Source organism: Phaethon lepturus, unplaced genomic scaffold (assembly GCF_000687285.1).
Source record: "Phaethon lepturus isolate BGI_N335 unplaced genomic scaffold, ASM68728v1 scaffold8196, whole genome shotgun sequence".
Classification (NCBI taxonomy): domain Eukaryota; kingdom Metazoa; phylum Chordata; class Aves; order Phaethontiformes; family Phaethontidae; genus Phaethon; species Phaethon lepturus.
Genome location: NW_010545502.1, coordinates 20,994 through 47,288, shown reverse-complemented (window position 1 = coordinate 47,288; position 26,295 = coordinate 20,994). Strand labels below are relative to the sequence as shown.

General features: G+C 35.2%; 1 protein-coding gene across 2 annotated transcripts in view; it reads right to left on the bottom strand.

The window, feature by feature from the left end:
* The window catches only part of ATP8A1 (ATPase, aminophospholipid transporter (APLT), class I, type 8A, member 1), a 107,641-nt gene that overhangs the window by 72,515 nt on the left and 8,831 nt on the right, over window positions 1-26,295 (bottom strand). The window contains exons 4-14 of one of the 2 annotated variants that reach the window (XM_010288963.1): window positions 26,094-26,139; window positions 22,145-22,185; window positions 18,491-18,564; window positions 16,585-16,654; window positions 15,822-15,949; window positions 10,439-10,550; window positions 9,347-9,512; window positions 6,699-6,826; window positions 4,952-5,029; window positions 2,399-2,487; window positions 365-409 (exon numbers count right to left, since the gene is read on the bottom strand). In XM_010288963.1, coding sequence (XP_010287265.1) covers window positions 365-409; window positions 2,399-2,487; window positions 4,952-5,029; window positions 6,699-6,826; window positions 9,347-9,512; window positions 10,439-10,550; window positions 15,822-15,949; window positions 16,585-16,641 — 803 coding nt within the window. In that variant the 5' untranslated portion in view covers window positions 16,642-16,654; window positions 18,491-18,564; window positions 22,145-22,185; window positions 26,094-26,139. Of the gene's footprint in view, window positions 1-364; window positions 410-2,398; window positions 2,488-4,951; window positions 5,030-6,698; window positions 6,827-9,346; window positions 9,513-10,438; window positions 10,551-15,821; window positions 15,950-16,584; window positions 16,655-18,490; window positions 18,565-21,157; window positions 21,232-22,144; window positions 22,186-26,093; window positions 26,140-26,295 lie in introns of both variants that reach the window. The other variant, XM_010288964.1, reaches the window with a different exon arrangement.

The following is a 26,295-nucleotide window of genomic DNA, read 5'->3' as shown; positions in this document are numbered from 1 at the left end:
TTAGAGATTACTAAGTAACAGCAGAAGAGTGTGATCAAAGTTACCATAATACCAACTACCTTACTAAATGACAAAACTTTCTCTCCAATAAGCAATTTTGAATTGTACAGGATTGTCAGTAGAATAACTGTACTATACCTCAGTGACCCTATTAGCAATTCTATTCCAGAGTACACAACCTAATGCCACAGAATTCTGATGGCATAAATTTGTGTAAGGCTCTGTCAGTCTGCATCAATTTGAAGCCGAAATAACTTTTGAGTAAAATACCTCATATTTAGGTCTGTTTCTAAAAATCTCGCTCACTGGTTTTAAGCTTGACTCTTCAACAAACACCACATACTAAATCATTTTCAGAGCTTACCAATCATCTGAAGGAACACTATAATCCTCAGGCTCAGGGCAATGGCTGCACAAGAAGTAAGGGAAGAATAGAAACAGGCAGAGGAAAACGAATCACAAAAACTAAAAAATTGGATCACGTATAGAAAAAGAAATTAATTAATGAAATTATATTACTGAAGAAGTTTTAAAGGTATTTCAACGAAGTATTTTGCTAGTGCCTAGATAACAACAAATATTGCAAAAATACAATGCTTCATAAATGATAAATGATTATTTTTTTCAATTGAAAGCTTGTCTACTTACTAACATATACCAGCAGATATAAAGGCATTTACCCTCTTTACAGATCTTGCGTTATATTTCAACATACATAAATTGTTACAATTTCTCATTAAACAAAAAGTAGTTTTTTAATTATCTAAAGCCATGCTAGTGCAGCATGTCTGGCCGAGTTCACAAAATGCTGATGAACAAAGCTAGCCATAGCACATGAAGGACTCTGCCCTGCGATGACACAGGTTTGAATACATCATGATTCATAACACACTTAGAAAGAAGAGGCATGGAAGATAGAACAGTCCCTTTTACCCTTTTCTGTGTTCCAAACTTCTTACTTGCATCAATACAGAAAGACAGAGTGACTCTGTTCTCCGAGTAGCTATGAGAGATGCTGCAATGGCCATTCACTGTAAAGAGAAACTCTGCTTTCTGAACAGTGATGCTAATCAGAAAATCAGTCTATGCCTTTTAAAATGAGGTAGATGGGAGCTGGAAATTATAGCAAGAAAAAAAAATCATACGATTTTTTCTAAAAAATACATTCATACCTAGTTTCATAAAGGAGAAATTTGAGAATTTGTGCCATACCAACTTCAGATGAAGACTTATAATGAACCGAATAGCAAATACTGATTTTAAATGCCATTATCATCAATATATTTTTTTAATCTTTAAAAAAAGAAGTATACAAAGAATTTGATTATTCTTATTGATATTCAAAATAGAATTTGAAAATTGAGTTAGCTCAGAGCAGTTTCTCTGAAGTCATAAAATTAGTTCATGTGGTTGAAACTCAGCCCAATATATACGTGACACATGTTTATATACCTATTTGAAACATCACAGTCAGAACCATATTTTATTACAACTGTTAATTAAAAAAAAATCATCAGTATGGTTAATGCATTAAGGATCTAAGTTTTTTCAAAACTAAAAGCCTAGATTACTCTCCTGAAAATTAGGATTTTCAAACGGACCCAAATGATAAAGCCACAAAAGCCTAATTATTCACCTTTACTACAAGCCCCAAACTTCGTAACTTCGGCCTGATCTCTGCCCAGTTCTAGACTGAATGTGAGGTCCAGAATCTCACATACTGGTAAGCCACACTGGCATTTACAATGTAGGTGCTTCTGCTCTATTTATTGTTCTAATGATTTTTTTTCAAGTAAGCAGTCTTAGTTTAGAAGTTTAAGGCTTTTACACAACTCTGTTGAGGGAGTTGGCTGCAACTGCTGACGAGATAGTAAAATGCTTTCTTTGCATTTATTTGGAGAGATTTCTTAATAGCAACATTGATATTTGGAGTTATGCCCCTAAAAAGTATTCATAAAAGCTGTTTGGTGGCTACAGTACTGTAGTTCATGCTACAGTACTGTAATTCAAATTCTTGTTCATCCTGCATATTATTTAGTGCAAGAGCATGTGACTACATAAAATATGAAGCATGGACAATGATAGAAGCTTTTGCAAGTATGAGGAAAGACTTCTTTTTAGTAACAGTATTACACACACATGCATATTAAAGTTGTGTTAGAGTAGTAAGCCTTTGGTATCTAAACTTTATTTTTGTTACTCTTTGCAAAAAAAGATGTCATGATTGATGTGATGATACCTCTTATAAGCAACATTTCAGTCACAAACAGGCTCCTAGTTAGTGGATATTGGCAGCTGTTAAGTTTATTTTAATTGTAGTATTAATGCACGGGCACATATGCAGAGGCAGAGTAAAAGAAAGTCACACAGATAAAGAAAAGTATATAAGAAAACCTACCCATAAGCAACTCCTGCTACAGTACACTTCTTAAATTGCATGACATTGCATGTCAGGGTACCCGTTTTGTCAGAAAATATGTATTTGACCTAAATGAATGATAAAATTCATTACACATTAACATTCAGCAGTTAGTTACATATCTAGTACAACTCATGACTATCAACACACTAAATATGTTTACCAGTTCTGCAATCTTCAGAAATTTTTTATAGAAAAAAATAAACACAGTTCATAAACATGGCAGATACAGAGTCTTCATACCCATTTCCAAACAGAGCAATCAACTGAGATGTCAGCAAGCTTATGCTTGCTTCAGTGCATGGTGGTATACTGAACTACCCCTCAGTCTACATATTGTCGAAATGAAAGAAACTAGTGAAGATCAATGGCTTTGCTAGTAGAACTATTCCATTTCTGACAGAAAGCAGTATGGTAAAAGAAAAGTATCTATATGCATTTCTACACTCTTCTTTTTGACATAGAAATACCTTCTTAAAGCCAAAACATTAGTAAAAAACCAACAGTTCAGAAATGCCAAGTTGCAGAAATAGAAGAAATACGTTCCTTTCTACCTACTCCAGGTCTCTTATTTCCGTAACATCATAAACCCTTCCTCTCTGGAAACTATTACAGTATTCTAAAAATTGAAGCTGAAATACATCTATACGCGATACACTTAAATTTAGTTCAAACCTAATCTTAAGATAAAAGTTAATATATGAAGAAATGAAGTAGTCTGTGATGAAATAAAGGCTCTATTAGTCAAAGGTAAATTTCAACTTTAATTCATTACAATTTATTTCTCATTAAAAAAAAAAAATCACAGTATTCTTAATTAGGAATTAACTGCCTTATGCAGGGAGCTAATAAAGTTCCCTGTATAATTAGTAAAATTTACTCAGCATCTCCTATTTAAAGGTTCTGTTTGAGGGATTATGACTTAGTGAAGCCAGCAGTTAGAAGAAATCTTCTATGCCAGATTTATGCCTCAAACGGTATTTTTTGGTGTGGGCAGAATGGGAGAGCAAGAATTGCAGCTAAGAAAGCTCAACCTTTTTTTCCAACACCAGTTTTGCCTTTCTTGAAACCTGAAGATCTCTCCAGGGTAATCTTCTCTTCATTATGTGCAGCCCTCATGTACTTCAGAGAAGACACTTGCTCATTTTGTTAGCAGAGAGTCCTTTCGTCTCCCTACAAAAATCTGCTCAAATTAAAGGAGATCCCAGGAAGCCTGACTAGATCTTGGTGGTGAAGAAGACTTTGATGAGAAACTTAAGACATTAAGACAAGAACTGTTGATGTAAAAAAAAAGGAATGTGTCTGGGAATGTGAATAACAAACTAGCTGCAGCGAGAGAAAAAAACAGATAGATTGTGTAAAATGAGACAGAATTTCAGAAAGCTAAGTTCAACAGAGTCTCCTCCTCACTAGAGGAGCTTGCACTCCCCTTTAAGGCGAGGAAGAGAATGAATTTTCTGCTACCTGCACATACTCCTTAAACCCAGTAGACAAAGGCCCTGTCCTCCCCTATAGAGACCTGCAACTACTGTTTTCCCAAAAGGCAGATCTCCCAAGTATCAGTCCTTAAAATTGTTTACTACATGGATAAAATTATGTCATTATTTATTGTTCTTGGAAAGCTAAAACCAACTTTTACATTCCCATGCAATAAACTAAAGAATTAGTTATGAAATGCAAGAATATGTATCCTTGTGCATATAATACAGGTCAATTAAATAAGCATGTAATATTTTTTCCGCAGAATCAGTTTACCATCACCAGTCGGTGTAACAGAAAGTGTAAGGTTTAGCATGTTTTTAAAGCAAGACTGCAAATACAATTGGCTGAAACAGCAAATATAACATGTACTGAATCTGGAAGCATGCCCTGTGCCTCAGACACACTTCTACAAAGACATACTTCCATAAAATGAAAAACATATGATGACTGATCTCTTGTAAAAAGTCTAACTGATTCTTTAGTATTAAGAGAACTCTAAAGCAAAATGAAGAATTAAGCCCAAATTTCCAGGACTTAATTCAGCTGCAAGCCCCCATTTCATTCATCGCTTCCAGTCTTCAGTGGCAGAAAAAGCAGGAATGTATACAACCATGATTCAATCCTAGAGCATACCCACTGCCTCTTCTGAGCAAGGCAGAGTGTGTGAAAAAAAGTGACATACATAAGATGCACACTACCATAGTATATATACAGAGATTAAATTTTTGTGCCACAGACAGCCTTAATACTCAGAATTCCTCTGATTTTGTAACTTTAATGATACACTTCAACATTCTGTGATTACCACATGCAGATTAATACATAAAGCAGTGTTTGTTCATTTAATACTGGTTTCAAAAATTTAACTCCCACATATTGCAAGGTGTTTTTAAAAATATCTGACAAAATGAAGAGAATAGAAACAAGCCAAGACTGAGGCAAGAATGTAAGTTTTTTGAAATGAATCATCACATTATTTTAATAACTTACATTGTAAAACCACATAAATAATTTCAATACAGAGAGTTAGAACCAATAATTGTTTTCTACCTGTCCAAGTTCTTCGTTGAGATTGGAAGTACGAGCCATAGCAGCAGTGTCTGTAGGTTCATAATGCATGTCTATGTCCTACAGATAAAAAAAGTATATATATTTAAAAATTAGTCTTCCATAACTTATTACAAAAAATCTAGTATAGAAATAGAAAAGGTACGTGTAGAACAGCAGACCAAACATAAATAACTGTTATCTACTTATGATTATTTTAGTATGGGAAGCCACAGACACAATCAGATCATGACCAAGAGTCCCCAGAAAAAAACAAATTTCCTCTTTAAAACAAACATCTATATGATTGAGATTTTACTCTGATTATTTGTAGTGATCTGTATTACTGTAAAACTGTTTTATCCATGCATCTAAAATAGCTTTAGCAACAAGCAGAAATACTACATTGTAACACTTAGAAGTCAGTCTTATTTATTTATATTGTATGCACAACCAGTAATTTCTCAATAACAAGACAAATATACCTTGAGATAAAAACACGAAGACAAATTTAAGTGTACACAATAAATGTAGGGTACATTATAAGTGGTGGTTTGTTTTTTTTTTTAAACTTGTTAAAAAAATAATCAGAGTTTATTTTTAAATATAGTAAAAGATTAAAGCATTATGAAGTATGGCAATGTAGTGCAACAGATTGCAGATGACCAACTTCTCTATACCAATATGATACGCACACACACAAAGACAATGTTTAAGATAAAAGTCCAGAGTCCCAGACTAAGATAAATTAAGGACAACTAATCCTTCATGAAGTGAAATGGGGGGGGAACAGAAGTTAAAACCACCTTTCATATTTGTTGTGTAAACAGTTGCCAATCTACACGTTCAAAATGAATAAGCCTTTGTTGAATATTTATTTTAGAATACAGAACATAAAAGGAAGAATTTCATTGCATTCTCTTATTTGCCAACAATCTGTTCTATAGCACAAAAGAAATGAAGAAATCAAAGCAGCTGACTCTCGCGAACATTTAACTTTTAAAATGAAGCATACACTTCACCTGCTACTCCACATACACTTTTATCTACATCTGTGTGACATCATACCTCACACACACAGATCTATTTCACACATTTGATTGAGGAATCAGTTTAATGAGTTCAGAATGGTATGATTAATTTACATTTGGAAAAAATGGAAAAATTGAAGGCATGCTATTAAAAGAAGTTACATGGCTTTACGGAGAATACCTCACCCCCACCCCAAGACAGAAGTAAACCCTTCTTTTCCCCCATTAATTAATAAAGAAAAAAAATTAAAGGATGCCAAAATGATCTACATATTTTGTAGGCGCTAATACTAACAGACACTGGCTTTGTACAAAGAAAACTCATTACACTATGGCGGTGGTGGTAAAAATCAGCAAAATACCAAAAAACCCACAACGTGGGCTACGCTTAGAAAGAAGAAATGAAACAGGACAAAACGCCACTGGACTGAAAAACACTTTCTTGTGATCGTTCTGGATGAAACTGACACCTGAGTATTAACACTGAGAAAGTACAAAGCACATAAAAACATGTTCCAAAAAGCAACTTGCTACAGGTGTAAAAGCACTAAATAAAACTATTTATTATAGCCTTCTCAGATTCCAGTAATAATAGATAAGCACCATATTTAAGTATTTACATTAAGAAAGTCTGAAAAAAACCCATATACATAGACAAGCAATCAATCATTTCAGTTGTAAACACTTGATATGTCAATGCATATTGTAAAAATATTTACCCAATTTATGAAATATGCCTGGATAAATTTAACAACTTCAAGCGTAACCAACAAACTGATTGGAATAAGGTTATTGAAGAGAATGATAAAAGTCAAGAAATTCAATCCAAAGTTGCTTGCTCCACCATCTGCCAAAAAACAAAGCAAATACAAAAACAATTTAAGCTCATACTTTAAAAGTATGTATATACAATGTATTCAGAGTATTGCATTAACTGCTGATTTTTAAAATGTTCTAAGAAGAAACTTGAGAATTAATTACAGTATCACTTGCCTATAAATATGACCTTCATAAGAGTTGAGGATCTTTATAATAAAGTGTAGTTCAAATTTAGAGATGTTTGTCATCTTCTCCAATTTCTGAAAAGCAAACTTACCAGTGATTCCCTCTTTTGCTACATTTTAAGATCATGATCTGGGAATATCTATACATAGCAACCAAACTGTAAACTCTCAATTTTAGAGTTTTATATTTTTAAAGGGGGAAATATGGAGTGGAATTAATTTTTCCTCTGACCACTCTCACCACTCTGACTATTCCCTCCCTCCAACTCAGCAAAATACTATGAAAAAAAGGTAAATTCACATCACATGAAAGAGAGATGAAATTAGTTTAATGGAAGGTCTAAAAGAACTGGAAATGTGACTATTAACATGTATAACAAGTAGTTTTATACTACTTTTTCATTTTGAAGTTTTAAATAACTCTAGTAGTAGCACCTCAGAGAGGATGTGATTGGGAAATAACAGTCTGCTCTCCAGTACAGCAAAACGGTAAAGGATTGTAGCTTGCCTGTCCATATTCAAAGATCTCTCAAAGAAAAACAGCCTCAGACAGGCTTCCACTGCCTATGGGATGCAGATCTGGTTGTTACTCTGAGATCCAAGAGAGCGGGTTTTTGCTACTTTCATTAATACCAATTCCAGCATCAAAAGAAGTACAAGTCTAGAAGACCAGAGAGCTAACATTCACCATGACGTTTATATCCTTAATAATGACTACCAAGATTAAATGAAGTTTGATACCTATTGCTACCTGCAAATAAAATCATGTTCAGATATTTGTCGTTACCACTTTTTTAATGATCCACAGGCAATAGATATTTCTAACTAAATACTAACAGCATGCAGAAAGATGGGGCACTGCTGGGAACCTGTCTCACTACCACATAAAAACTAAATAACTAAAGAGAAAGGAGAATAAATTGCTTCTTACACATTAAAAATACCTGGTACAAGAACAACTATGAGCTGAACGCAGCCTTAAAGTGCATACTTTACAAAACCCAACACAATTTCATTTAATCATGGGGCATGTATCAGAAAATAAACTGACAAGCATGATCACTTGAAGAACACACAAAATATCAACGGCCACTATTTCACGTTTCTTTGTTCAGGAATAAAAACCAAAGCTTTTGAACTACTTCACTATACTTCACTACTGTGCTAACCACCATATTCTAAAAACTTTTACATTTCCCAGAAGAGGAAAAAAAAAAAAAAAAAAAGCACTGACAAGAAGAATGATATGAAAAATAACAAATGATGAAGCACATCTAATGCCATTCTTTTACATTAATGGAAATTGTCCATATTCCATTAATGATTTCACTTTTTGCCACCTCAAAATGGAAATACGGAAGTTAAGTTTCTTCCTTTTAAAAGAAAAAGTTTATTCCTCAGCATCAAAAAGAAAAGAAGAGAAGCAAGGTTTTCAAACAGAAATTCATTATAAATGCAGACAACTGTTTTGTTCAACAGAAACTTTATGAGAATGCCTTCAAATCATAATACTAAGTTTTTTCTTTTAAAACTGACCAAGCCACCCCATAACCCCTACGTTGATGATTACATTCAGCAGCTTTGTATTCAAGACACTGCTGTTTCAGGAGCAGAAAGCCCAGTTTTGGTTCTAATGTTTAAGTAAAGAAAGCTCTAGGCCCACCATAAGAAATTCTGGAAACATGAATAATTAACTACAAAGGATATTTATGAAAACTTCCTTTAAATCTAGTTCCCTCACTGAAGGTCAAGTTATGTCAATAGGTTGCATGCTGCTGTGAAGGCCCACATAACATGACATTGCCTTGCATCCACTGCCAGTACAGCTGCCTAGTATAGTATGTTAGATGACATCTTTTGTGCCTCTTATCTTCTTTAGGAGCAGTTTACTAAAATCTGATGTTGGCAGCCAATAATTAGTTAGATCCCTGTATAGTAAAAATTGTAAAACCACAGCATCATTTCCTGGAATGAAGTAGCTTAAAAATTCAGAAAAGTCACTGCAGCTTTAAATGTAATCCATCAGTAATAGCTGAAAATGGCTTTAGTCTGATGTCTGGGAATCTGACTGTTTATGCCAGTGGAATGCTGATACAGACCTTGCTGAGCTGCAGAGATGCAGAAGCTGAAAGATGTAGAGGCAAACAACAAAGCTCCCCTTCCTAAATTTAGCAAGAGCTCAAATGGCACAGTAAGGTAAGTTTTATACTTGCTGTCATATAGCTGGCCTAATGACTTTAGTCAGCAACCAATAAAGACAGACTGATAAAAAACACACTGTGTAAAGGATGGTAATAATCCTCCTTTCTGAATATTAAAGACAACTGAACACTAAAATATTAATATATTATTTTCCATCTTACAATTTAGATCGAGATACCAGTCTCTTCCAGTATGCCTTCGATTCCATATAGCTGAACCAATAGAGCAGATCAAAGACATGGCAATAAGGATGCAGAACAGAATCAAAATCTGAATATTCGTAATTCGTTCCACATTAGACATTTTAAGAGGTGGACTTGTTGAATTCTGCAAAAGACAAAAAACAACAATGGCTATTAAATATTAAAAAAACAATGGCTATTAAATATTAGAAGAGGTAATTCAAAAAGCGAGAGCTGTGTGTACATGTTACTGCATCCTTTGCTAAATATTCCCCTAAATATATCATCATAAATGGCATAACTGTTTCACCCAAAAGGAAAAAAAAAAAGCAGCAGCTTATAAATATATGAACTAGAGCTTTAGATCTGTGTCACAAGAAGTTTAAACAATCACACAGAATTTTCATAATAGCAACAGCTAACAGTAAACATTAAAAATGAATGTGCATACACCTTATCAGTGCTACAGAAGACAATTGCTAATACAAACAATCATACTTTTTTAAACTGTTCTACAAATCAGAAGAGCAATAAATAAGAGACATGCATGACCAATCTGAAAACATTCTTTTTTCTCAACAAATGCATCTCAATTTTGATATTTCAAAGAGCACTAGGAAAAGTAATTTCATAGACTGAGGATGTTTGCAAAATGAGGAGGGAAGAGAACCAAATAGTTTCACTTTGTCTTCTTACAAGAATGCTTACCTTTGTACTTGAAAGCAAGCTCCATAGAGGAGAAGTTTCAGGAACAGTCAAAAATAAAAAAAGATGAACAGGCAAACTATAATGATCCAACTTGCTAAGAAAATAGTTTTCAAAACACAAGTTTCTATTTTGTAACAACAAATACGCTTGCTGTGGAAAAACTACCCTGTGACTAAGTGACTAATAACAATGAGAAATTGCTTTATTTTTATTGGTTTTACTTCATAAGAAAGATGCTCTATTACTGACATTTTAACTATTATATGGAATCCAGCCATGCTTTCTGAAAGGGTTTTCTGTGTCGTGTAACGGCATAATAAGGTAGCAAACCAGATAAATCAGAAAAAAATCCAAGTGACAAACCTGCATAAGTTTTGTGTCATGTCCCGTATAGACAACTATCCCGTGAACCCACTGAGTATTTCTCAGCTGAGCTCCTCGTAGAAGAATCTGATCAGATCCCAGTGGAACAGTACTAGAAGGAAGGAGTTTTATATTTTAGCATTAAAACAACGAATGTCAATGAATAAGTGTAACCAGTAGTTGTTAAAACTTATTAGCTAATTTCTCAAAATTGAGACAATTACTGTATATATGCTAGGAACCTAATTTTCAGAGTCAATTTTTTGGGAGTGTTGACAGAGAGAAAACTTGACAGTTTAAAGCAAGTCCAAAAATTTAAGTTTGCAAAAATATTACTTAACACTTAATTTTGACTATGGACACTAAAGATATGGTACTACTCAGCAAGCATACTGAAAGTATCAAAGGCTAATTTTCCTTTGATTTCTGATTATGAAGTTTTTTTCTACATGTATGCTGAAACTCAATCACTCTTATAAAAAACTGCTTTGGAAAATCAATTTAAGTGAAATAATTTTCTGAGCTCTCTACTTAATTCACTCTTCCAGTGAAATAAATATCCTCTACGAACATGGTTGTTTAAAATTCACAACAGTATTTCCTGCACCTTCTTTAACTTGCAAAACCAAGCAAATTTGTGTTATTCTTTTAGAACTCCACTGAGTAAATGAGCAACAAAACCTCATAAGATGTTGGAAACATTTAACTGTCTTAAATTCAGACAGCTGACTATACATATACTGTAGCTCAGGTTTTTCTTAAGACATAAAAAGTTTTAGATATTTATTATTCTTTTCCTGAGACAAGACCCTATTTTAGCACTTTTCTTTCTATAAATACCAGCTAGCAGTTCATACTTGTCAATAGTGCTCTAGTGTTTGTCATTCTTACCTGAAACTATTATCTCTACAGTTGTTTGAAACCAACACATCATGAGAATTACAAATAAATTGCTTAATGACAGCAACTATATCTCTGATACATAAGCTATGAAGAGTCTGAGGAAGCCATGGTATTTGGTAACATTTTTGGCAGCACAAAGAACAGTCAGTCTCAGTGAGTAAGTTTCAGGTAATAAATTTTTTTTGGTGCATAATGGGCCAAGGCCAACTGTATGAAGTTTAACAAGGCCAAGTGCAAGGTCCCGCACTTCAGTCACAACAACCCCATGCAACGCTACAGGCTTGGGGAGGAGTGGCTGGAGAGCAGCCCGGCGGAAAAGGACCTGGGGGTGCTGGTTGACAGCCGGCTGAACATGAGCCGGCAGTGTGCCCAGGTGGCCAAGAAGGCCAACAGCCTCCTGGCCTGTATCAGAAATAGTGTGGCCAGCAGGAGTAGGGAAGTGATCGTGCCCCTGCACTCGGCACTGGTGAGGCCGCAGCTTGAATCCTGTGTTCAGTGTTGGGCCCCTCACTACAAGAAGGACGCTGAGGTGCTGGAGCGTGTCCAGAGAAGGGAAACAAAGCTGGTGAGGGGTCTGGAGCACAAGTCTTATGAGGAGCGGCTGAGGGAACTGGGGGTGTTCAGTCTGGAGAAGAGGAGGCTGAGGGGAGACCTCATCACTCTCTACAACTCCCTGAAAGGGGGTTCTGGTGACGAGGGTGCTGGTCTTTTCTCCCAAGTAACTGCGATAGGACAAGAGGAAACGGCCTCAATTTGCGCCAGGAGAGGTTAGATTGGGTATTAGGAAAAATTTCTTTACTGAGAGAGTGGTCAAACATTTGAATACACCGCCCAGGGAGGTGGTGGAGTCACCATCACTGGAAGTGTTCAAAAAAAAAAATGCGTAGATGTGGCACTTTGGGACATGGTTTAGTGGGCACGGTGGTGTTGGGTTGATGGTTGGACTTGATGATCTTGAAGGTCCTTTCCAACCTTAATGATTCTGGGATTCTGTGACGTCCCCTTCTCTCTTCTCATACACAACCTTTTAAGATTCAAAGACTGCAAGTAAAGAGGAAACAACACATTCTTCCTCCCCTAAAATTAACAGTGGCAATGTTAATTTGCAGGAAATAGAAAAAAATATTTGAGTGCTTTTCCATAAAAACCAAGCAAATAACAAACACCGCTCCACTCAAACTTAGTCCGCCTACTTTCTAGGAAACTAATATGGAGCATACTGACTGTTTAAGGAATAACTCTCCCCACCAAGTAAGTATGTTTCACCAACTGAAATGTTTAATGATACTGCCATGGAAAATAATTTCCAGGTGCAGGCACTTCATCAAAAGAAGAAACTGGAAAAAGAAAACTGAAATATAAAACATACTGAGATTTACTTCCTTTCTAAATTTGAACTGTACTGCTCTTGTATTTGAGATTTATTTGTATAATAGCAAAATTAAGACAATAAACGCCCCTCCCAATATGAAAGGAATTGCTGGGGTTACAAAAATCATTAAGAGGGACTCCTCTTGCCAAAGATTGCTTCTGCACTTATATTTATTTATTGTCATTCCTGCATCAGAATTATTCTAAGACTTTTGGTCCATCCATCAGCACAATAGCTAGACATTTCGGTTAAGGAATGAATTACATGTAATTCCAAGAATAATTAGACATTTTTAGTCTATTAACATTAACAAGAATGCTTGATGAAAGGCAGAGAAAAGCAGAGAAAGTTATTTTTAAGTTCCCCACAGATAAACTTGAAACCTTTCCCACTGTGGACCTTCTCTGGACATGCCAAAAGACTTTTTGTCCCTTCTACTAACACAAGAGTCTGTAGGAAGTCAGAAGTCAAAATCTTCCACTCTTAATTCTTCTATTCCTTGAAGAGTCAGTTAAGTTTTAAGACTCTTCCTGCCACCTCCTGATCTTCCTCTTAAAAACTGTGAAGAATATGCAGTAATGTCCTTTTTATTGCAGGATCCATTGATTCTTTTTTCCATCAGGACACTGGCTCTCAAATGGATACCCTTCTCCAACGCGGGACAGGAATTTATTCTCAAGGGTCTGTTACCGGGAAGACAACTGGGATTGCAGCCAGCAAGAGCTGTCTCCAGCAGAACTGCTGCACAGACCAAGGAGACAAAAACAGACAGCAAAACAGCCAGAGACATAAAAAGCCCAGATCTGCCAGGTGTCATGCTGATCCTTAACACTGTGATCTCACCCCACTCTCTAATGACATGATGGTGCAATGACCTGATAGAGCTCTCAAGTCTCCATTTCCTGGCCTTGGCCTTCTCAAAACTGCTCCAACTCACCTAATTCTTGTATGCTACAGTAACTAATGACTCCTCAGCAACATATTTGGGTTGTATTTGGTAAGGGATGCTCTCAGTGAGGAAACACCCTTTCAGCATACTTTTCTGCCAGGGCTATCAAGGGTATTTTAAGAGATAATAATTTCTAAGACACAGCTGAAAGTTTACGTATCAAAATGTTTTTCTTAATAAGCATACTTCACTCTTATCCAAAATTTTCTTAAGAATGTTTTCAGGAAAACATTTACTTTAGGTCTGGCTAACCAGTACCTGCCCTTGTTTTTTAACTTGCTCATCCTTTTCCTCTGAGCCGTTGTCTAATCATAATTTCAAATTTATCCAGGCTAAAGAACTTTTCCCTTTTCTCTAGGCTAATTGTCTTTACTGCCAGAAACCAAGTGACATGCTTCTGTATATTCATGAGCATAACAAAGGGCTGCACACTTTGCAGATAAGAGTTAACACACTCAAAAGCTGAGGATACGACGAAAAATTTTTTGGCCTCTTTTAGTCCACAGATTTAGCCAAAAGGCAATATGACTGTAGTGGAGTTCCACCTCCTTGAATACTGACTATACAAAAGGAGGGGGGGTGGGGGGAAAGAAAAAAAAAAAAAGAGAACCTCTGGGTTTTTTAGTTGCTTTCCCATGAAGGAAAAAAGGAAAGAATGAAAAGGTCAACTAGATACAACATTTATGGCACTCCAATTGAGTTATCTGAAGGGAAAAGAAGACAGAAGAGGGAGATATGTTTACAGTATCCTCCACTGCTTTTGCAAAAATGTTAAGATGGTAGTGGATAAAGTGGAAATCACAACTGCTAGATCTACATTATCTGGTAGGAAGGTCTTAAAGGTCTAGATAAAAAAATACCAGTTAGATGAACCTGTGCTACCTCTAAAATGAGCAGAAAGATAACTCATCCCTGATTCTTCAGGTTGGAAATAAGGTCAGGATCCAAAAAGAGTTACTTACCTGCAATTCTTTTTCACTGAAGTTAAATATTATATTAGAGCCACACTTTTGGAACTATCCTACTGCACAGGAACTATATTCCAAAACGGAATTTCTCAAATGACAAATTGCTTGACCAGCAGATGGCATGCTCCTACACATTCTTGAGGTATAATAGCCATCAGTGCTTTCAATGCTTCCCTTTTAAATCAAATTTCACAATTAAATAATTAGATTAAAACGACAAATATGTTTTTTCTCTCTAGCCAGGGAAGAAGGATGAATGTGTGGATCTATTATAACCATTACCTTCAGAGAAGAATTACAGGTAAATGTTTTTCTCTTCTTAACCACAAGTACAGTGGAATTATAATAGATCCACACTCTTGCAACTGAAAACTCCCAGAATGCATCTGTAAGAAATCAGTAAATAAAAAATGGAATATAAAAAAAAGTATTTAATAATTAGTTAGTGCTATATATATCAGTGTAAAACCACAAATGTGAATAATATTGTATATGGAGAAATAAATGCCTACGAAATAAAAAAGAAATCCTGTACATCTTTGGGAATGAAGGACTCAACAGTTCTGTACTCCTAATACGTCACATTTGGTTTGAGTGCATAGAAAACTCCAAATATCAATATTTGGTAAGCACTTAAGTATTTTAAGAATTTTTGAAGCAGTTTTACAAGCATGTAATTGCACTGAGGTTGTCTCTCTTTACAGAAACATACTTTCAGGAAGCTAAAGTATTAAATGTCTTTCAGCTACCAAATTAGAAGAATTTGAGGTATATAGTGATGGACTCAGTTCCACTCCAGACTTACACAAACAAAAGAAAACAAAACAAACAAACAGACAAGAAACTACTTCTATTCAGTTTCTATAATAGAAACTTAACAGGCAAGGAATGAGATGCTTAAGAGGTGAGTTACTAGGTACATATTCCAAAACTATTAGAATTTTATTAGCACTCCCTTCTATTATTAATAGCTATTGCTTTATGAAGGTCAACTAGTACAAAAACTCAAGTTGTAGACATTACAAGTACAGTTTTACCCCTCAAGTTTTGTTAAAGAATAAAGTCTAATAAAGAATACATCAGAAAAGATTTTTACTTCTCTACTCTTAACAGAGTAAAGACTTTACTATTCCTATTTTAACTTTGGTAGTTTAACAACATATAGCGATGATCTTCCTTGGATTTACATACCCATGCCCATCCAGTCTGATGTTTCCAACAAAGTCATAGAGATGTCGGTTTGGGCTCTCACATTCAATTCTGCCTGAAAGTCTCATCAAGCTTTCTATGTCCTTTATGTCTGATGTTAGTGGCAAACCCTGTAAACAAAATTAGTTTGTCATGACATTAAAAAACAACACTTTCCAATATATATCTCTCTCTATATTATAGATCTGATAGTGCAAAACCAGAAAACCTATATCCCTATGGGAACAAAACGGGACTGCTACACTTCGCTGTCACATTGCTGGATGCTACAGAAAGTGAAAAAGTCACCTTGGTATCTTAAAACATCATGATGAAGACAGTGTCATAACCCATTGTATAACTCAGCAAGAATGTCTCTGCATAGAGACAGCACACTCAGTCAAAAACTGTCATTCCCTACCTGTCTCTCAAGGACAATACTGGCACTGTCAGCTTCTTTCTTCAGGGCTTCTCCCTCATCTATCCTCTAAAAACAAAACCAAAACCCGACTACAACTCTTTCCACCTATTTTCCCAAAGAAAATCCCTAAAACAAAGTGCCAGGTATGGCTTAGGAGTAACCGCTCATTCTTTCCACTTAATTAATTGAACAAAAACTTTTATGATGTCAATAACCCACAGGTTTTTATTCAAACCATTAAGATTTCACAGTCTTCTAGAATGGCCATTAATGTCAAAATATATGTTTATAAGCAGTAATAGAGTAAAATAATATTAGCAATATTCTCAAAAATGAAATTCCTACCTGTCGAATTTTTAGGTTTGTCTCACCATCTAAGTTAGATGTTTCAATGTAGCACATAGCTTGTGGTTCACTATTAAGAAAAAAAAATCCTTAATTTTAAATTATAATGTCAAAATCCATGAACTTGTAATCTATTAATAGCTATTTATGCAATTGTTTTTTTCTTATGAAATCTTCAGAACTACAACAATTTACAGCCAAATCTGTACAATCAACAGTACTTTACATTTTCAGAAAAGTTTGCCAAAACCTCTCTCAGATGAAACACTGCTAAAAATGCTGTACGTTTTCTAAGTTTTTACATGAGATTAAGATACAACCAGAAATGATTTGTAGTGCCTACTACTGTAGGCAGCAGTAGTTTAGACATGAGTTTTCTTATAAAGGGTTCTCTTACATGCATAACATAACACAACTTTTGAAATATATCTGTCCTCTATGCAATTTCCAAAGCTTTTTTATAAATTAAAAGTTTTACGCTTATGCAGAACATTACTACTAGTTAATCTATTTGACATATACTGATAAAAGGCTTATTGCATTTATTTTTTCAATACAATTTTTTTGATGTGTAACACAGAAGTATTTTTTGTAAATACTTTCCAATTTTAAAACATATTACAACCTTTATAGAAGGAAAACAGAGGTACAGAAGGACAAAACTTTTCTGCAAGTAGATAGTAAACAAGAACAGGTCTCTCAGTCAGGATTTCTGAATTACTCCACTCAGCTCCCATTTTCTGGACATGAGGACAGAATACCTACTACAGATACCTACAATACCTACAATAGAAAGAAGTTTTGATCCTGTAATGGAATAGAGAAGTCCTAAAAATTCTTTACAAATGAAACCAATAGCTGTTTACTCTCTACAGCACTTGAAAGCTTTTAATATTTTCCTTCTTTCTAGTATGAAATTCAAGCATCAAGTGTTTTTTAAAATTTCCTTTCTTAATGCAACAGTGGCTACTGATAAGCAACTTAGATTTAAAATGCTTGCAGGATGAAGTTATGTAGGTTATTTTAACATCTTTGTAAAGCAAAAGCATTAAAATGTGATAAATCATTATCAAATTCCATTCAGGCTAGCTTTTTCTTCTTGGCAAACTTTTCTAAATATGTAAATGACTTCTGTTTAGATCATTTGAATGGAGTCACCTGTATAAAACATCATTACAATTCTAGCATTTTTATTAGTTAATAGTAAAAAACAAACAATATTTTTGTGAAGCACTTTTAAAACACACTAAGGCAGCAAAGACATTTCAAGTGAGACACATGCTTAATTGTAATTACTGTAACAGATAGCAGTGACCTCCAAAGTAAGTAAGTTACAGTTAGATCGAGGCAGGCCCATTGATTTGTTAGGGAAAAACAAAGTGCGGTAACAGTGCAGACAATAGCATAAAGCTGACGTGTCTAAGAAACATGCATTTTGTCACAATTCACAAGAACAGCGCTGCTTTCGCCACTGCATGCAGCAGAGATTGTGCAACATCCAAGTTTGTGCAGAGGGTCCTCTACCAGTCCTATCAATATTAAACTATATTCTTTGCCGCAAATAGCGGGTTGGTATAAACACGTATATTCTTCTTAATTTGCTCTAAGGATTTAAACGTATATTTATCCTGGTGTTTATTCAATGATAAGTTTTCTAATAAAATTTCATGGGTATAGTGTAAAAACAGAGAGGACTGAAACAAATTTTCATTTCTTGGAGTGTTACCGTGTATTTACACTTTAATGATCTGTACTTTTATGAACTGAACCCTTTCTAATTTTATAAATGTCTGGGTTTTGGTGATGAAAGGTGAACAGCAAAGCAAAGATTATCCGCACAGCAGTGTTCATATTTGGTATATGAGGACCCACGTACACGTATCCTGTGCAACTAGTTTATTCTAACCTTGATGACAGACTGATGAGATCAGCTGGGAGATGTTCCCCATTGGTCACTTTCACTACTTCCCCTACTGCCACCTACACATCCCAGTTTGAAAATGATTAGAACAGAAAAATAAGTGACGGGAGGGGGGGGGAACACAACAAAAAAACAAAAAACCCAAAAAATGAACAAAGACAAAAAGACAGAGTTTGAAATTATTATACAAACAATACATGTTAATTAAAAGTGTCTGATGACAATTTTTTCAAAATCTATTTTAATCAGGTCAGAAAGAAAAGAGCTAGAATATTTTCATTTTTACTCAAGTCGATTGTTTTACTGTAAGGCACCACTTTTAAGCTGCAGAACACATCGGTATTGTACAGTAAAAATAAAAAGCTGTTATGCTTATTTCTCAACTGACAAAGTTTCTAGCCACTCTGTACCTTAATTAAAAAAATAAAAGCCACAACAAAAGATTTTCCACCAACTTTTCAGAAAAGTCAGGTGACAAGAACCTTTCTATGTAGACATTCTGAAAATTATTTTATATTTTATTTCAGCTTTGTAAATTTCAGTTTACACTGAACTAGCAAGAACCAAGCAAAATTCAATCTCCGAGGTTTGTGTACTTCCAATATAAGAGCTTGTAGTTTCCTAAAATAATTAAGATCTTTTTACCAGCAACAGCAGTTTCTAGAGAATAAGAACCAAATATTATTAGTATGAATTAAAACCAGGTCTACAGGCTCACATTGCTGTTGAAATCTAAAATGTAATTGGGCATCAATAAACACCTGGAAAGCAAAATTGATGAGACTGTCTTCCTGGAGAATGCATGGCCACGGAGATGAGAGGTGGAGAAGGAGAGCACATGCCAGTATGCAGGCAGAATTAGAGGCAATGTAGTAGCACAGGGTTTCTCTCCTGGAAGGAGTGTTATATTGCTAGAGTCCTGCTGCAGCCAAGAACGAAGTTTTAGCTGGAGGAAATGCCTGAACTGGGCCCAGAAACAAAATCATGACTCAAGGAATCTCCTTCGCAAACTGGATCATAGAGGAAAACCTGACAGGAAAATTCAAGGATGAGTAATGGTCATAGTTGGGACAGTGTGTTCTGATAAGGGGAGTAAAGTGATGTTAAGCAAAGAGGTAACAGTCTTGACAAGTCCAGTAGCAGCTAACTAATATTTCAATTTATCAACACTTGATGTAGGATTCCTTGAGGAGGGACAAGGCTCAGAACGCAGGTTCTGCAGGCAGTTGGTATTTTTCTGTGTGTAAACTACAACTGGAGAACACTGTGATGCAAGTGACCTCAAATCCAAAAGGGCAAAACAGTGAAGACATCTAGGAGCTTACTCAGCAAGAATATAAAGAAGTTGCTCTGAGAGGATGTAATCTGTTTTGTTTGCAGAACTCTAGGGTTAGCATGACAGAAGCTATTATCTGGCCAACAGAACAAGTGTTCTTTGCTGCATGGTGTATTGCCTATGAAGATCTTGGTGGAGAAGCACCAATAAAATTTATAAATGCTTCTCAAAGTGCAGAAGTAAAAGATTTATAGGAGATACTCAACACAAAAACATCTTAAGTTATAACAATCATTAGTACTGAAGACAGACTGTGGGGAAATTTACAGTATTATCTGGCAACACTTTACACTTAATAGGAGTGTTTTAGAAACAGCTACATTTTAATTTGGAGATATAATGGAAGATTGAATAAACAACGTACTAGTCTACACCAAGTCTGTCACAGAAACGCGTAAGATCCTAACCTTATTAATTTTATGTATGAGTGGATTCATTAACTTCAGTGGGATCATAGAGAGTTTATACCTAATCCATAACCATACACATCACAATAATGCTTCTGCTTGTGCCAGAAAAAATATGGAAGTTGCATTATACACATACAGTAGTATCAACATACAATTAATCATATTTAAGTAATATTCAATATTAAAAAAATTCTTACAATATGTTGTCTATTGACCTGATCAAATAGATGTTGAAAAATGTGCATCTTCCACATAAGATGTGGATTTCTTAAGTAAAACTGTCCAAGGAAATGATGATAAACAACCTTTGATTTTCCATGTAAAAAGTCACGGCATTACATGCTATAAAATAAGTCTCTTTCAGCACTGAAATAATTAATAATATATATATCAGAGAATAAAGTGGATACTCAGCTCATAAAGACAGTGCTAATTTGATGGTTCACATCTCATGTTCACTTTTTTTCCTGATTCAACTATCAAACTAGTGACTACATCCATTATAAACATTTCTGTTCCCTGTAGTATATCCATTTTAATTTTATTTGTAGGATGCAATTTGTTAGGTACGTATCAAAAAGCCAACCTGGTTAAATATGGCAGTTGAAGTCCAATTTTCAGACAGAGAATCAGCCTTTTTTGTATTATATCCAACAACAAAATAACATACTAAGTTTTTCTTAGCGGTAAATTAAATGCCAGTGTAATTTTAAAACTGTAATTGTCACAGTTTAAAGAAACACTGCCTGAAGTGATAAATGCCCAAATGAACAAAAGACTACACTTCAGAACAGCAGCATTTTTGTTTATTCCTTATTTCCTTGGAGCAATCACAAATAAATAAATAAATAAATGCAGGGTAGAGAAACCAGCCTCTACACTATAAGCATCAGTGGGCATCTCTACCTTGATGAGAGCAGTACAGTGTCAGCAGGTATATACTCTTTGCCTTTTATTATAACTATATCTCCAACATCTACCTGAAAGAAAACTGGGAATTGGTTAATGGTCTCAAACAAAATATGTTATCCCTTTGTTTTAAGCACAGTAAATATTTACCTGCTGAATTTGCTAGAAAGACTGTTAGAAAGTCACACACTTAGAGAAGCCTATAGGTATTAGGTACTCAAAGGTCACTGGAATTCTTTGGAAATCTATTCTTTAATAGGCCCAATCCTGACCTTCTCAATGCAGTTTTTCACTTTGGCTAGTTATTGTAAAATACTTTATTAGAAGACTGAAGTTAAGTTAAAGAAGAATTAATCTCCCCTAAGATCACAGTTCTGTTGCATCACACTATATACCTCATCCTTGCTTCTCCAAAGACATAAATCAATTTCATCTGAACCTTGCCTCCAAATTACTACGGGTCAAATTTTGTTCAAGCTTTCAGGTATGGAAAGCAATAAAACTAAGGGACTAGACAGACAGCATAACATTTAGTCATTGAAAGCTACCTTTAACAGTCCCTTCCTAACTACTGCATAACGGTCTTTTAAAGTTCTCATGGTTTAAGCCAAGTAAGTTTAGCAAATACACAAAGTAGCTAGTTTCCAGAAAGAAGTTTCTGCCTTGGCACACCAAATAGTACTAAGGAATTGTATGATTTTGCCACATGTGAATACTCCGAAGTCAATCATATTATTCAAGTTATTTTTCCACTGAACTTAAAGCCCACCATTTAATGGCAGTTTTGCCTGACTCATGAATCAAAACCGACTTGACTTAAAAGTACATTTTAAGAGGCAAGTGTTAACAAACAAAAAATGAAATACAAAAGATCACGCATCTCCCATCATACCAGTTAATCCCTATCAATGACAATTATCTGGAGAAATAAAGCAAACATTAGATCTGCATTATGCTCTAAAGGTCACCAACATAAACACACACCTTTTCCCAGTGGACAATCTCCCATGCACCGTTTCGTAGTACTGAAAAAAAGAAAAAAGAAGAAATAATTTTCCAGTTGTACAGTCTAACTGCAGTATAGAAGTATGTGTTAGATTCCTTCAGAATCACAGCTCATTTACACAGCATTTTACAGCATTCTTTGTTTCTACAAATTCAGGTCAAAAATTTCAATTATACAGCACATATTCTGCATAATAGTTTTTGTGCCATAGATGCTTATTACAAAGTCAATCAGATCATTTTACAGGGTTTGAGAATCAACTAAATCTGATACAGGTTGTGTGATAATGTGGTGTTTCCGAAATTAGTAATTGGAATACAAAGTTCCAAAGTAAAAAAGTTATGATTATTGGGGGGGCAGGAATAAATTCAAGAATTTTTTCTCAGTTCGAACATTTATGAGGTTCATCCAAAAAAGATTCATAAAAAGCCACCAGCAGCCTTCTTAGGATTCAGCTGTTCCTAGTGTTAATGGCATGTCAGAGAACTTTAGGATCATTGCAGTCATATCCTCCATAATCCCCAAAATCAACCCGTGCCATTTAGTGTAAGATTTAGTATGGATCTTCTCTGGCAGTAGCAATTAATATTGCAAGCCCACACCACTACTCCGGTTTTAAGTATTGCTACTATGATACAAAACCCATGCCTTGTTTGCCCATTAATTAAAAAAGATTGTGTTTTCAGAGATTAATAAAGGTGATTTTTTTTTATTAGCACCAGTTACAAAACTATTGAAAACTGATGTGCAAAAAGAAAATGAAATTGAAAGAAAAGGTATTGCCATGTATCAATAGTCAGATGGCTCCAAGAGATTGTTCTCTTTCTCTGTGTCTCCCAGCTTTCAAACTGTCAGGATGCTTATCTAAGTACCTGATCAGGATCCAATTCTTATGCAAGCATGTGTTGATTTCAAAAAAGCAGATGAAAATCTGGGAATACATCTAAGTCTTCCTTGAGGTTTTGCCCAAACTGACGGCTCTTCCTGTATACCTCAAGGATTTCTGCGAGTCATTATCCAACCTGCTTAATAATTCTTTAGGAAGAGATAAATTCTCTTACCCTTCCTTCCCCCAGATTTATTAGTGCTACGGTATGGTATGCTCAGGGCAATAGTAAATGGAGCAGTCTCCCTCTCAGACAGTAAATCTATTTTGACAAACCATTTCCCTTCATTGAGGAAACTACAGATCCAGAGTGAAGACTGGTTGTAATACTGTCCTAAGGAAGCCCAGACATGGGGTAATTAATTGTTCCATCAACTACCTACTTCCATCCCCTTGTGTCAGCAATACTGTTTCTGAGGCCATGGTATCAACCAGGTGCGGGAACTGATGAGGATTAAAAATACACCTTGCAGCAATCCAGGTGACTACGCTTCACGAATAGCTATAGTAAAATAACTGCCAGTCGAATTCTGCAAATCTGAAATGTAAATAAGCTGCCAGAGGTGGCCAAGGGCTTCTTAAAAAGTTCTGGCTGCAGAAGCACTTGCACTGCTGAAATACATGCTATGGCTGTTTCACGCGCAGCCAAGCTGACCTAACTTAGCGCTGCCATTACGGAAGGGAAGGTCCTGTTCTGCCCTCACCCCATGCAAAGCTGCCTGCCCTCGCTGCTTAATGCACATTGCCTCTGGCGTTTGTCGGACCCTTTGATGAGCCAGTTTAACCCACTAAATGGAAGGAAAGCGTCAGTTTTTCTTTCTGGATTTGTTTCTTGCTGGTACAGCTGGTTAAAAATCAGCTCACAAATGGATGTCAGACTCCTTGAAAAGATGCTGAGACACCTGAAATCTCAAGAGTGCTCTAACCCTAGCTTGATGCAATAAGCTTTTAAGCACAATTAACATACACTGACATTCAATTAAATCAATTTTCTTATGAGAACAAAATAATAAGTGGTGGTGTTAGGCACCTTTTATATAACGGCTAGAGAACTTGTGCCATGAAGTCTTCTGCAGTCTGGTTTTCACATTTGTATCTCCCATTTTTCAGCTGTTTCTAAAAACTAACTTTCAAAAGCATGCTCCATCTGCCGTACACAGACTACTTCACCACACTGCAGAAATGCACATTTCATCATGTCAGAGTGTCTGACAGCGTCCTGCTGTAGATATATGCAGCCTGAGGTAACAAAAATCATCCCTAATGCAGCCTAATAAATCAAATCCTTTGCAAAAGTTTTTTTTTTATAGTAATGGAAATTTAGAAAGTTTATTACTTAAAGTTCACTGAGATACAGATGGTCTTAAAGGAACAAACAGATGGAGGGAAACCCATATACAGAATCCATACATGCACATCTCATTTCATGAACAATTTTGTATGTTTAAAAGACAACCAGAGGTGGAGCTGGATATATAAGGTACTATGCACATTGCTACTTCTCAGGGTTACAGAACTGCTGAACACATGAAAACAAAGTAAGAGAGTACCATACTGATTAACTTTTTAATTATTGCTTTGACAATAGACTATATTTGACAACACATTTAAATATTGCTTTGAGAGTACACTAGGATTCGTGTTGTACCAATGAACCTGCATTAGCTTAAGGAACTTGTTTCTTAGTGCTAGCAGTATCTTTATGTATCCTCATTACACTTTCAACTTCCAAGATGCTCTTTTGCATGCATGGAACATTGAGGAATTTTAGAAACAATTACCAAAAAGCCTAACAAGAGGTAACCCAGGCAAAGAGGCAGGAAAGCCAATAAAACAAGTCTTTTATTACTGTAAAACTTTGTACCTTCTGGACAAAAAAAAAAATTGAAAAGGCACTTCACGATTCACTGCCACCTAAAACTGCTGGTTGCAGTCTCAAAAGCTATGAGTGTGTGATGAAAGAATTTTATATGTCTACATTAAGCTTTCCTTTGTTTTTTATGTACAGATAAGAGGTTATCTGTTTCTACAGTCCTGTTCTCTGGAGATTTCTATTCCTAGTGCTTTCAGTCAATAGACTTGTCTCCCTATCCTAATCTCTCCATACCTACTATTGAGTTACATGCTCTGCAGTTTCATAAATTATCTTCCCTGCTCCATCCCCCATGAATTTTACAGTAAACTTTAAGATTTACATACAACTTAAGTAGGCTTCAAAATTTATGTTTTTAAATTAGCGACATTTCCTGTGGTTAGAAGTGCTCAACAATTCTGATTATCTTTAGTCAATGACTACATCCCTCCCTAAAAAATCTTACAGTTATGTTTGTTATTTATTTAAAAAAGTTTCCATATAAGATTATCCTCTTTGTGGCATTTTTCATACTTTCTGCAATCAAATTCACATGACACTCAATCCCCTTCCTGTCTTTAAAAACAGGACCAGCTCTATCAAGAGAGGGATACCTCAGAACAAGTAACATGAAAAGCTAGAGCAGCAAAGCAGGAACTTAAACTTGGACTTCCTACCTGACAAGCATGTTTAGGACATATTAGCTAACATCACCCTCACTTTCTGAGCTAAAATAATCCTCCAATTTAATACTACTTCTTTTCTTTATTATAATCTTAAAAAAAAAAAAATCACATTCCAAGTTTTTGAAAATGAAATTACTCAATATTTGCTAGTTGAAAAAAATTATGATTTGTATACTTAGAAAAGCATAGACTTTTCATCATAACCTAGACCTGCTAAATATAGTGGTGATTATGCTCTTTTAACAGGTACGGCATCACCTGTGATAAATGAGTAAATGTTAAAGTTTCTTAGAAACCTCATAAAATCAATCTAGAACATATTCCCTTTTGTGGCGCTAATGTGACCGCAAATTGTTATTTCAACTGTTTAGATTCCAAATTTTGAAGTAATCTGCATAAGCAATTTTCCACTCAATTTTCTGTCAGCAGTTCAGATTACATTACTACCATTTGCAAAAATTACCCCCCAACCCACAATTAATAGGCTTTAAAAAATTTCCTACCTTGAGTTTGTTTCTTGTTCACCGCATTATCAGCTTTATGCCTTTTCTAAATTAAAAATGCACAGTGGTTAAAGACTTTTGTTGTCATGATGAAGCTTTCAGACTTAAGATAAAAAACACATGTATTACTGCCTCCCACTCATGAATTCAATAAACCGATTTAAAAAACATTTTAAACAGGACTATGGATTACTGGCATAGT